The 13,333-nt window shown below is 47.1% G+C and overlaps 1 protein-coding gene across 1 annotated transcript in view; it reads right to left on the bottom strand.

Moving 5' to 3' along the window:
* The window catches only part of CCDC187 (coiled-coil domain containing 187), a 45,227-nt gene extending 31,931 nt beyond the window's left edge, over positions 1-13,296 (bottom strand). The window contains exons 1-8 of the mRNA XM_068656901.1: positions 13,078-13,296; positions 11,483-11,563; positions 6,404-6,473; positions 5,620-5,663; positions 4,694-4,787; positions 3,551-3,620; positions 2,599-3,158; positions 1,522-1,620 (exon numbers count right to left, since the gene is read on the bottom strand). Of these exons, the coding sequence (XP_068513002.1) occupies positions 1,522-1,620; positions 2,599-3,158; positions 3,551-3,620; positions 4,694-4,787; positions 5,620-5,663; positions 6,404-6,446 (910 nt within the window). The 5' untranslated portion in view covers positions 6,447-6,473; positions 11,483-11,563; positions 13,078-13,296. The remainder of the gene's footprint in view (positions 1-1,521; positions 1,621-2,598; positions 3,159-3,550; positions 3,621-4,693; positions 4,788-5,619; positions 5,664-6,403; positions 6,474-11,482; positions 11,564-13,077) is intronic.
* Positions 13,297-13,333: the final 37 nt, after the last annotated feature.

The following is a 13,333-nucleotide window of genomic DNA, read 5'->3' as shown; positions in this document are numbered from 1 at the left end:
GACAAATTAATATGCAGCTCTAATGATCTTCACTTCGCCGTCTTGTCTGATTTCAATTAAACCTTTTCTATCTACAAAGTATTTATTAACTACTAAAAATCTATGTCAAAGTTCAAGAACAGCCTGAGTTTGTGATGAAATCACTCACCAGAAGGAAATCTTTTGATTTAAATATTCTCCGCTTTTCTTCTACCTTTGAGCAGATGAATATTTTATAGCTGTTGTGACTTAATTTTTTGTTAACTACAGCAAATTTATAATTCATCAAATTCCTGAGCACTCCGGCTCTGACCCCTGACCCCTCATTCATCTCCTCCTAGCCCTGCCTCGGCTCTTTCACTGACAGAAACTAATAGCCAATAAAGACACCATGACACTGGCAGTTACAATGATGAATGTTTCATGTGCCATGGTCTTATTATGACCCACTCTCAGAGGAAGATCAAGCCATTTTTCAAGCAATCCATTAAAACAAAAAAGGAGGGAGAGGGAAATTATTACATATTTCATGCATTTTAAATAGTACTCAGGTAGCAGGGTGCGGGATGCAGCTCTGCTCATAATTTCATCTGCATGTATTAGATAGCTCGGATTTTTTTCTTTTTTGTTCCCAGAAGTTGCAGATCTGGTACTTCTGCCAGTGTAAAGCACAGCTGCTTGGGGTGAGCAGCACCCGCAGCACTTCCACTCCTTGCCTTGCTCCCCCAAAGTTTGAACACAACCATTTCCACTGCAAACTGCTAGCATTAAATGGGTAAAATTCCTCCAATAATTCAAACCTGCACTTAGAGATACCCTTCGTGGGGGCTAGTGATTGGCAATCCTGCTCCTGTGCTGAGTTTGTAGTAAGGCTGGGGGCATCCACCCGCCTTCGCGCTGCATTCGCCTGGCCCCTGCTTTGCAGGCAGTGAAATCCCTGCCTCTCGGTGGCACTGCTCAGTCATTAGCGAGCACAGGAGGGAACAGGTGACAGACGGTCCTTCCCACCTAGGACGTGTGGCTTATTTTTTATTTCTGATTATTTTTAGTCCTGGCAGGCCCGGAATTCAACTGCCGCAGGCAACGGGGTGACAAATTGTCGGAGGTCACAGAGGCTGGCTCTCAGGGCATCGGCATGGGGCCTGCGACAAATCCTTTGCACAGGGAGAGCCCGAGGGAGGGTCTGTGGCAGCGACTTGCCAAACTTTACCCAAAAGCCAGTGACAGCAAGTGCTAGCAGGTGGCTGGTCAGACACCCTCCCTGAGGCCTCAGCACGCTTCGCATGCAGCTAACCCAGAAATGAAGCCTCACGTCCTCGTGTTGCCCTTGCTCATCTTCTGCCTCCTCAAACAAATGCTGATTTTTGTCTCTCTCTGGTTTTGTTACTTGCTGGCTATACCAGGCTCTGGTCCCTAACTGGGTCCTAGGATCTGACACTATTTAATAAGCAGATAAATATTTTGGCAGGCGAGTATCCAGCTGCTGTGACCTCGGGTGGTTTTGTCCATCAGTCTGTCATTTCTCAGGATTTTCATCCTTACCTTTACTTGCCGCTGTTCTCTCCAGCATGGAGGATTTGGGTGAAGGCTGCCTCTGGCTTTGTGCTTGAATTCTCTGTGCTGAACTTCTCTCCTTTTGGTCTTCAATCAGGTGGAAAAAAAAAAAAAAAAGAAAAAAGAAAAAGAAAAGAGTTAGTGCGTAGGCAAAATTAAACTGCACACTTGGCAGCTGTCCCCAGCAAACCAAAACTGTGACACAAATGGCAGCTTTTAGGTGGCAGCTGCAAGCCACCTTTTCTTTGCCAGCTGGCCTGCTAGGAAGAACATTTCCACTTTCCCTGCACATTGTGCTGCCTTCCCGGGAAGCTGGCTGAGAGCTGGAGCTGTCCCGAGCTGCAGGGGTGGCACCTCTCCCTTTGGGGGCTTTCTGGAAACCCGTGTGTGATCCCAGAGACCCCAGGTGAGCTCCGTGAAAGACTTCCACATGTCACTGTAAAATGTGGTTTGGAGCAGATCTAAGGGAAACACCCTGGAAGCTGATGGTGTGTGACAGGGATCATAGTGCCCGATGAATTAACGCTAATGCTATTACAGCAATAAGATTTATTATGCAGAGCTTTTCAGCTCGTCTTCTCTACTCTGATCCAGCCCCAGTAATCCTGAGAGGACTGCGGGCGGGCTGACTGGGCTGGCCCTAGGGCAGTAAGTACTTGCTCTCGAGTCCGTGCATTACTCAGAGCAACCCGAGATCTTAAATTATGCTAAACTAATGTGACAGCTGTAGATGAATGGCACTCCAGGCCCAAATTTAGCAGCAAAGCAGGATAAAGAACTCCGATATTTGCTCTCAGATCCACTACTCCCACTGAATGATCTGCTAAATCCTCTGTAATGCCTCTGAACTACACAATTCCTGCTTTAAATACCTGCGATGCCTCCCCACGCTGCAGTGCTCTTATTTCCCATGTACTTATGCCACATCTCCCAGACACGGCTGCTGCCCAACGTGTAACTGAACATGGGGTGGGAGCCGTGTGGTTCAGTGCACAGCTATACCAAGGCACGGATAGGTAGGGCACAGTCTCAGCCTTTCTCTGGAGATGCCAGACCCCTACTGACCTCTGCAAACCGGAGCAGGAGGAGCCGACACCACCGTGCACACCTTCCTCCTCAGGGGGCTCTTTGGTGGCAGCCCCCCAGCACACGCTGCAGCCTGGCACTGCTGCACCTGGGATGCCGCTTGCTGCTTCTGCTTCTGCTCCTGGATCTTCTTCTTGAGCTGCTCTAACTTCTTTTGGGGTGATTTTTTCCACAGTTCAGCCAGCTTCTGATCGCTGGGCCCACTGCCTGGTGTAGGGCCGTATATCCAAGGTGTGCCAGCCGTGGGCATGGGAGCTGAGAACCGACTGCTCCCCGCTGGGGATGGAGCTGGGTGATGCGGGGAGCGGGGACATTTCCCCTTCTTCCCTGCACAACTTCTCGAATCCATCTGCTCCCCGAAACTCTCCCTTCTTGCTCTGCACAGGCTCATCGCAGGAGACCACATCCCACAAGGGGCTGAGCGTGGGTGTCCCCTGGGGGACAGGGGGACTGTGCTGGGTGGGATGGGGCTCACTGCAGGGCTCTCCTGGAGACAGCTCTGTGACCAGGCAGGGGAGAGGGCGGCACAAATCCCTTCTCTTAAGGAAAAGAAAAACGAGACTGAATGAATAAGGTGAATTATTAAATCATCCGTTAGTTTGCTAACATCAGCTGAGTTTCTAGGCACATTCTGCTGGTGGTCTCAGTGTCTCCATGGGATCAAAATTTTGTCTGTTACCATCAGTTTGGCAAACGAAGATAATATTGGGAAAGCACAAAGGGAACCATGGTCTGCTCAGTTGTTAGCATGGGCTAAGGCAGGTAGATAATGCAGAGAACTGATGGCATTGGCTTGTTGGTCAGCATTTATGAGGGTGAAATGGGGCTAAACTTTTTCTGAAGTCCTGCATCCTAGGATTTTAAATCCCTTTCTGCATGCCATTGCCTCTCCATCCCCCAAGCGCTGAACATTAATGTTAATGAACATTACCTGCAGGACAAGGGAACCTCATTGCTCTTTTTCTCAATCAAAGCTGTTTCATCTCTGCTTCTCTCCCCATCTACAGCGTAACAACATTATGTCAATATTAGCAAACAACATTTCCTTAACCATTAAATTAAATTAGTTCATTTTATAGGGACTATTCGCCAAAGGAATTTGGCCGGTTGGGCTTCCAGGTATGATATTGTTGTAAAAATTTCTGTGTACACTGTCTCCATGCCACCCAGGTCCTCAGGGCAGCCCAAGGACTCGGTTACTGGCTTGCACAGAAACCTGAGCTGCCTTTAGGAGCTTGTGTCCCAGCTACCTGGGCGACACTGCAGCACGTGGCATTAAAATGTGCTCCAACAGGTCACGTCGTGCCCCGGCATTTAAACCCAGAGACCAACCTTCATCTCATCTTTCCTTCCATAATACGGATGGTGTGAAAACAAGACAAAAGATTCACATGCAAAACCACAAGGCCCAGCAAAGCCCGTAGCAGATCAGCTCAGCATGCCTCCCGCAGCCTGAATCAGGGGGCAGGCAGCAAGCTGGCCCCAGGAGCGTGACACGGAGCTCTGCTGCGCCGGGAGGAAACAGCAGCCATCAGTCCTAAGGGCTGGTGGTTAAACTGCTCCCAGCCAGTGAGCCAGCTCAAAAACAAATACCCAGCAGATGCAAAAATAAGTACAAGTGAGGTCTGTTCTTGTCATTAGTTCTTACGTCTCGTGGAATTTGGTTACACTTCCTGTTTTTTTGTTGTTGTTGTTGTTTTTTTGTTTTTTTTGTATCCCATTTTGTCTCTTATATATTATTTTAAACACATTGTAAAAAATAAACAAGGTGCTGCATTTGCATCACATCAGTTATTGATAGGAAAAAAGAAACCCTCCGAGGTAAAGCATAAGCAGCTTTTCCTTTGCTGCAGCTGCAGGGCGTTGGTGCTGCATCTTTTGCCCGAGCTCTCTCCAGCAAGGCAGGACTCCTCGGGCAGTGTGAAATTCTGGGAACAGCAATAGACAGCTGAGGAAAATATACACTTTTTTTTTCGGTAAAGAGAGCCTTCCACCATCTCTGGTCCCCTTCCCATCCCAGCAGCACTGAAGCAGCCCCCCAGCCTCAGCAGTTTCCCAGGAACTCAGAACTCACCAAAGCTTTTTTCACACCAAAGCTTTCTTCTGGCTGTCTGCAATTTGGCACGGCTCCACGTTTGATGATACAATTTGTTTTCAATCCTTTGTAGCTGTGAAAAGGCAGATTTTTCCTTTGAAGGGAGACATATGTTTTTTTTCATGGTAGCCTTTTGCTGGCACACACTGCCTCTCTGATTAATTTTGCAGCTCCTAGTTACTCTGTAAATACTGGCGTGTCTGAGCATGTTCCAGGTGCTATTTCCTACGGCTGGAAAGAATGCAATTGACTGGGAAGATAAGAGATGAAATCACCTCTCTCCCCATTATTTACACTTTGCATGTATTTGTGCCTAAGGTTTTTACCAGGGCCCTTCTAAGGGTTTGTAAAAATGTCTTGAGCTCGAAGCAGCTCCAGCCAACAGCGACTTCAGCAGCACAGTACGAGCATCAGGCCGTGCAAGCAACACTGCGTTTGGGTAATATTCTCTGCTCGTCCACGTAACTTCAGGGTTATGATTGCATCTGAGTGCGCCTGATGTAAATTTTATTGTGTTTCCTACTAAGAGGACAATAAGACAGGGAGAAACCGGAGGATGTCCTGGCTCAGTGGGAGTCAGCTATTGTTCTGCTCAGGGCTTCAACCACAAGCAAGGCAAACCTTTACCTGGCGCCATTTCTTTCCAAGAGTTTTGTGCAATTTTGTAAGACTCCTTGCTTTTCTCTTTATCCCTTTTGGTCAGTTAGTGAATGATTAAAGATGTTATGTGTTTGTTTGTTGCAAAAGGAAAAGAAAATGGCACGTTTCCCCTGCTTTCAACTACACTATCTCCATAAAAATAAATAAATAAATAAATAAATAAATCTGCCGAGGGAACGCATGAGGAGCTGGCAGGGAGCAATAAAGCTTTGTGACAGGTAATGTTCCCCCTGGACCACACGTACCACTTCTTTGGCTTTCTGAAGGCTCTTCCAAGCCAGTACCACATCTGTGGAAAACAGGAGATGAAAGCATGGTTTAACATCTCTTCACATCTGTCTTCACTAGAGGCAATTTCCCCTCATGCCCAGCCCTGAACAGATTACAGAGCTGGTGGCTGAAACATGGAATTGCTCCTGGAAAATTGAGTCTGGGCTGCGTTTGTGTACGTCGTGTATTCAACAAGTGCTCAGCTCCGTCAGAGCTAATGCTCTTAGAGCTGCGTTACTGCTTAGTCAGCAACATCTCCACTGATATTAGCTGGTAGTTTGGCATGTATTTAAGAAAGACTGAGATGAATTTTCCCATTTCCATCCTACTTGGTACTAGTTACTTACAAAGAAAACATACAGGATTACTTCTGAGAGTAAGAATGGCTTCTCACTCATGTCTTTTTAAAGAAAAACGATCTAACAAACAACAGCAACAAAGCAACACATCAGATAGAGAATCTCCTGCTGCAAACTTATTGCATGCATTCAACAGAAATTGAGTCTTGGGACTTCAGGCTGAGGAAGACTCAAAGAGCAGGTCCCGGTAATAGAAAGGGAAAGGGGAGTTAGGGTATTGCTGTAAGAGCTGCAAGCACAGAGTTACAAAATAGTCCAGCACTGCCAAACTTCAAAATATTTCCTCCATTGTCATTGAAGACGTGCATTAAACTAAACACTAAGGAATTCCTTGGTTTAAAATAAAGTTATGTTTGAATATGACCGTGGAGAGGAAAATGGAAGCCCCATACCCACGTACCTGCTAGAGGAGCTGATCCTCCAGGTACAGAGCTGCTCGCCATCCTTCAGCTGTGCTGGAGTTCTGCTTGCTTGACATCTGTGGATTGAAAAAAAAAAAAAAAAAAACATGCAAAAGGACTACTTATTGCTGCCCTTTGAGAACAGGCTAGGTCTTTTTTATTCCTCTCTACATTTTTACTCTGTAATTGCTGACTGCTAATGAAGACCTTCATCATTTACATTTCTGACGTTGTTGCAAGCATTACTTGCTCTCATTAATTTTCTCAGCCTTGTGAAGGAATCCCGGGGGGACACAGGCATATGACACAGCTGGTAAATGACATAGTTATGCTGGGATCTCAGGAGCCGTGTGCTCACTTCAGACAAACAGTGTATGGCCAGGGGGGGAGGTCAGCTCCCTCCCACGGCCCCATTACTGCCTGCACTTACCTTTAAGTAAAGCACTTACCTTTTGTAGCCTTATCCATGCGAGGAACAGTGTCTCCACTTAGGAGCAATGCAAAACCACCTAGAGGAGCACTTTGGAGATGATCTGTGGAGGAGCTGAAACCTTTCTTACATCCAAATCCAGAAGCTGCTTCCAAAGGAAGGTGTGAGGAGGAGCTCAGCACCAAACACCCATCCTCAGCTCCTTCCCGGCGCTGAGCCACCTGCAGGCACCAGCTCCCTGGCACCAGCTGGGAATGCAAAGGTTCCTCTGAAACCAGGCCAGTGCCTGCCCTGCCCCTGAGTGCTGGGAGGTGCATGAGGCCATCCAGAGAGCCCCACCAGCCGTCAGCCACCGCCACACCTTTGTTTGGGCCTCTCGGTGCAGGGCAACAGCAACGGCAGCACAGGGAGAGGCCATCAGGAACGGCGAAGAAAACAAACAGCAACAAGAGGTGCCTGAAGGCTGAGCTCAGCTTGCAAACTTGCGGCGAGATGCCAGCAGCTTTCTTGACAAGCCCTTGTGTCCTTCCCAGGGCGCCTGGCATCCTGGCGGCGATGGGTCCCGGGGCTGGATGGCTGCAGAGCAGTGGGAAAAGTGGTTCAGGAGCTGTGAGTCCAACCCAGCTGGAAGCAGCCCTGGGATGGGGAGAGGACACGGTGCTGGTGCAGGGGGAGAAACGAGATTTACCCAGGTCCTTGTCCCAGGGCACCTCTCCTCACACCCTGCCCTCTGGGCTGGTCCAGCCTTTGATCCCGCTCCCCAGCATCCCTGTCTTACACACCTGAATCCTGGTTTCAGGAGAGCGGAGGGCTTAATTCTGAAATTTAGATTTAATTTAGGGAAAATATTATCATTATTATATTTATTAATAATAACAATAACAACAACAACAACCTGCATTTGTGATTATAAAGAAAAGCTTGAGAATATAAAGTAAATCTATGCTATCAGATTAGATTTTTCCGCCTTTGTGAGTGACTTTTTTAGTGGCAAAGTGTTTAAGTTTCATTACTTGAAAGCTGTGAGTAACCACCCTGGTTCTTGCTGTCCCTACCTCGCATTTCAGATTACCAGGAGGGAACAGTTTATTCAGCAAGCAGCAGAGGGCAGCCTCAGATCACAGACAGGGGATGAAGCTGTCAGCACTGGGACGCTCAGAGCCCAGTTTCTACCAGGACAACCCAGGAGAGCAGCAGTGGCCACTTGATCAAAGAAAACCCAGAATGGGGAGCAGCTGGAAAACCCTTGCTGTAGCAGTGATTCACTCTCCTCTTTTCCATACCCAGCCTTTTTAGAGAGTTTTTGTGCTGGGTTTCAGCAGGCAGTGGTGTCCCGCACTGAGGCCTGCCAGTGCTTTTCTTAAACCTTCCCAAAACGGTGGCTGCAGAAGGCCACACGTCCCTTACACCACATCTCAGCTGGTGAATCTGCCCTGTTCTGTTTGTGTGCTGCCCATGCATTGCTTTGGGAGAGCTGCCTCCTGCAGCTGTGTGTCCCAGGGTTACAGCTAATCCCTGCGTCTGTGATCACAACCAAAACTGTTACCATCAATATATAATGGCCAAGCCCAGGCTGATTGTTTGATGCTGCTCCTTTTCCTTGGTTGGATGAGCCTTAGATATTAATTTCCTGTGAAATCCCTACATTTCCGAGCTCTAAACTTCCTTCCCACAAATATCCTCTCACACAAAATTCTGCACTTCCCAAAGCCGTAGGTGCTGTTGGCTCAGATAGTCATGGAGGGCACATGAATATGATAAAGGCAAGCAAACAAGAGTAAAAATAATTGGTTTCCCTGCAGCAGTGACCATCAATTACTGCCATCACGGGCTGAATTTCAGTAAGTACCCTGAGAAAAGACATTGTGTCTTCTCCAAGGTGTCCTCACTGCAGAGCAAAGCAGACTAATGTACTGTTCCATCAGCATTTTGGCTTTTATTGAATCCGACTCTTGTTTCTGGTTTATGTCTTCAATTATTTGTTCGTGCTTTATAATTCTACAGATTTGCTCTCAGCAGCAATGTCAGTATTGTAAGCGTTCGTTATTACTGGAAAGTACTCAGATGGTGAGGCAAGATACTGACACCACATCCTTTCATCTACAAGGATCCCTGTGGTCTCTAGAGAAGCTCTCTTGAAGATACAGACTCAAACTGCTAATCTAATAAATGTCGCTGCAGCCTGCGCTCAGATACCCGCAGCATTTCAGCTTTTCAAGTCTAACCAAACAAGGAATTCCTGAGCTGCAGACTGGAGTCACAAAGTTCCCATCTCAAGCTGTTCCAAGCCAAGGTTTCGGCCTGATTAGAGGTTTCAGTGCTAAGAATGCAGAGCTTGTCCAAGAGGGGAGCCGCAGCTATTCAGGGTGTGCGAGAGATAAGAGCCTAAATTGCAGCCTGAGGGTTCAGAGGCAGCCATCGAGCAGAGCAGACTGGCACAGAGGAGAGGACAGAACGGCAACGTGAAACCTCAGCAGTGGGATGGCAACTTTTGGGGAAGGCTGGGTGAGCTGGGAGGCTAACAGTGACCAGGAGAGCCCAGGGCAGGGCTTGTCCCACATCTGCTCAGTTTGGGGAGGCACCAGGAGGAGCAGGACTGCAGGAACCGTGCCAGGCAGTGTGTTTGGTGCTTCTGAAGTCGCTCAGGTCGGACCGGCACTTATTTTGGCACCGTTATTTCCCGGCAAGCTGCTGGAGCTGACGAGAGCCAGGAGAGTGACAGATTGCCAGCGTGTTGTGCTGCACATCGTGGAGTGTTAGACCACAAATCTGCCGGGAGATGAGGAAGTGGAACCTACCCATCACTGGGCCAAGTCCCACTGCTGCAGAGCGCGAAACTCCCGAGTCAGGGAGCCAAGTGTGAACTGAGTCAGAGAGGAGCAAATCCTCCTGGATGTGTATTTTAGGTCTGCATGAGCAAAATGAGTCAGTCTTGCACAGTTCTGTCCTGCTGACTCCCCAGCCCCCATCACACGGAACTAAGAATTGGGCCCCATGTTTTTATTCACATGGCATTTATGATGCATCAGTCCTCAAACACTTCATTCCCCTTGCAGGGGTACTCAGACATCACCCACTAGTTTCAGCAGGTTCAACTACCGGCTATCACATACCTGGGACAGGTTTTACAAAAGCCTTTTTAGTTTTTTTCAGGGCAGGATATTGCAAAGTTTCTGTAGCTAAAAACCTGCCAGGAGCGATGCTGATAACCCACTGCATGGCATTATCCCACAGGGAACACACCGACAAGATGTGACCCTGCTTTTTCCCAACCAGCAGTTTCTGGGGATCTTGACAGGTACCCTGAATGTCCTCTGAGGTGGGACCAGAAGTGCCCAGCTCTGCCACACTGTGGCACTCTGAGCTTCGGTGTGTGCCTCCCCAGTGTCACAGCAAGGTACAAGCCAGCTTGGTAATTGCTCAGCCCTGCAGAAAGGTGCTTGGAGCCTGCAGGCTTGTTTCAGATCCTTCTGGCTGCAGGCTCACCTTCCAGAGCCTTCAGTTTGCCCTCTCACGGCTGTGCACTGTCACCGTTTAGGAAATATTTAAACCAATAACCCACAAGGCCTAGCAAAATTCAGGAAGTGCAGATGTACGTGAACCCCAACTAGAAATTCCTCCTAAGGCTCTGTGGTTTGAAGCTGCTGCATATCATGCAGATGTAGTTTTGTCTCCACCAGACGTGCTCCAAGGGTCTTATAAGCAGAAATTCACAGCTCTGGCACCTACACATACACTCCTTTCTTTCTCGTGCAGGTTTGCCCTGTGTGCCTACGTTCGTGGGAGCATTGGGAGTTCCTTCACTGATGGGAAATAGGTCCAGATGAAAGGAAAAAAATGGTACTGGGTTTTCTTTTGGTGGTATGGGTTTTTTGTTGATTTTTTTTTGTTGTTTTGTTGTTGTTTTTATAGTGCCTGACAAAGCAATTTACATTCTAAACCACTTTTCATACAAATTCTCCGTTAGCAAGCAATCAAACCACAAATCTAGCTTTTAACTGCAAGCTGGATGTGACAAAAATTTTGTAGTAAGCATATGGTGGGAAGAGGCAGCTGATTAAAAAAAAAATAAGTGTACTGCTCTGAAGTCTGACAGCCAAGGGCCCAATCCTGTGCCCGTTGAAAACCATGACAAAATACTAGCTGAACTGAAAAGGGACAAAGATAAAGACACCTGATAATTTGGGATTTGATTTGAAACTGCAGAGAATTTAGTCTTGGCTACTACACATTGGAAGTCATTCATAAAGGTGCGTATTATCTCTCAAACCAGCAGGAAACTGAGACTGAGATAAATTTGCTGCCCCATTGACAAAGCCTTGTCACAGTTCCTGAGATAAGACACAAATTTCTTCTTTCACAGAAAGAAACTGTTGTAAAAATAGCAGTGTTCGTGCACAACTCTTAGAGATACATACGGGTGAGTCTGAGCCCGGCTGCAGAAGTTTCACTGGTACCACGGATTTCTTTCTGTTCTTTTCATCCTAGCAGCTCATGTTATTTCCCATCTTGTTAGCAATAAGCAGACACATTTCCCATGGCCTGTGTCATACACTCAGCCCATGTTTTGCGCTAAGTGCTGTATAGAGATCTGCTTAAATGCAGATGAACTACCATGAGGCTGCCGCAAGCCTAGGGAGGGATTTACTGCAATAGAGATGCTCTTCCTTGCAGTGATTACAGCCAGAAACACAAGGCAATCTTAAGCTTGAATTTTCCTACTGAAGCCCTGAAATAATAAGAATAACGTGTGTCATCAAGAACGATACCTTTGGAATATCTGGATTTTATGCTGCATGTCAAATGGTGTGTGGAAAACAGCAAGCGCTTGCTTGATGTGTTAAGATATGTATAAATCACACAGTTATCAGGGAAAAGTGTGTAAAGGTAGGAAATAGCTATTCATAGTCTTTTTTTTTTTCTTTTCCCTATCAGTAGGAGACTATGTGAATGGAATCAGAAGCAAGGGATGGGGAGGCTGCCTGCAATGTGCAGCTGAACGTGGGAGAGCACACGATTGCCATGGAAACCTGCAGTAGTAAACGGGGCTCTTCGGCTGCGAGAGAGGATTTATAGCACCAGGCTGGGAGGAGGCAATTTAATTCAACGATCCACAGGTAAAATGGCACATTTCCCTGCACATTGTCTCCATGCACTATAAAATGGAAAGGAAGGGTAGATGGTAGGGGAGAACTGCAGCATTACAAAGTTATGAGATATCTCAAAGCCTGACCTTAAACCCACAGAAGCTGATGCAAAGATTCTTGTGGGTTTTGGTAGGGGCCAGACCCGGCATGCAAGGAGCAGGCGTACATTCCTTGTGCACAAAACCAGAGCAGTAGGTAGAAGGATGCAGCATACCTCTGCACAACAAACTCAGAGGGGACAAGCAGAGCCTGTTCCCTACTTGCACAGCCCTGAGGATGGTGGAGGCTGCAGTTCAGGATCACTGCCCAGTTTGTGTGCTTGGTTTGGAGCTGTGGAAGTGTCTGACAAGGACCTCCAAAACAGCTGGTCACACACATAAGTGAGATCAAGTCTGCTACAAGCTGCAACCAGTGCTTCTATAAGGAGAGATCAGACAAGCAGACAATGATTTATTGCCTTCAGATTCTCCCATTTATTGGCATCCAGACACAGTTGCATGGAGCCATATGAGACAGCAACAATATCATTTTTGTAGTGCTGCCTTCATCACTGCACATTACTAAGACCTGATGACAGTGCCACATATCCTCTATATCAGACATTGCATGCCTGACTGGTCTGGCTCCCATCTCAGGGCAATGGTTAAACATAACATACATGGAACCACCATGAGGCTGGGGGGTTCATCAGCTCCTGCAGAACTCCGTGCACTTGAGGAATTTGCCTTATTACCATGACTAGTAATGAAGCTCAGCATCTCCTGACTCACCAGGTATCCTGGGCTTACTGTGATTGGATTTAGACACAGTTTAGTATGCACCTGGGTATATTTGTGACGTTAAACATAAGAAGGAAAATTCATTTTGAGCTGGAGAATACAGAGTCCTTGGCAGCAAAGACACAAAGCTTTGTACACTCTAATCATGTTTTACTGTGCTTTTTGTTCCAATGTTACTTTGTTCTGCTTCAATCTTTCATCAAAGAACTACCAAGAATAGCAAGATTTCAGCCTTTTCCTTCAGGAAAAGTTTTATCTTCAAAACCAAAATGCTCCAAACAAAACAAACATCCAGAAATCAGGTCCTCCTGTCCTACCTCTGTTGCTGCTTTGTTGAAGTCCTATCCACCAGAGCTTCCACTTTCTTTTTGCAGGGTTTCCTCTTTATAGTGTTCTCCTTGGGCTTTCAGTGACTCTCTGAGTCCCCCCCCGCACCTTTCAGTTCTTTATCCCTGCTCAGCAATTTGCAGGCCGTTAATTTCAGACCTGCATCACTTGCAAATGACAGGTGAGCAGCTTATCAAATTACCTAGGTAGAAATTCTTGGGCAGGTGAGTATTTTGTGGCACATTC

The sequence above is a fragment of the Anas acuta genome, chromosome 20 (genome assembly GCF_963932015.1).
Source record: "Anas acuta chromosome 20, bAnaAcu1.1, whole genome shotgun sequence".
NCBI lineage: Eukaryota > Metazoa > Chordata > Aves > Anseriformes > Anatidae > Anas > Anas acuta.
This window is presented reverse-complemented; position numbering and strand designations above follow the sequence as displayed.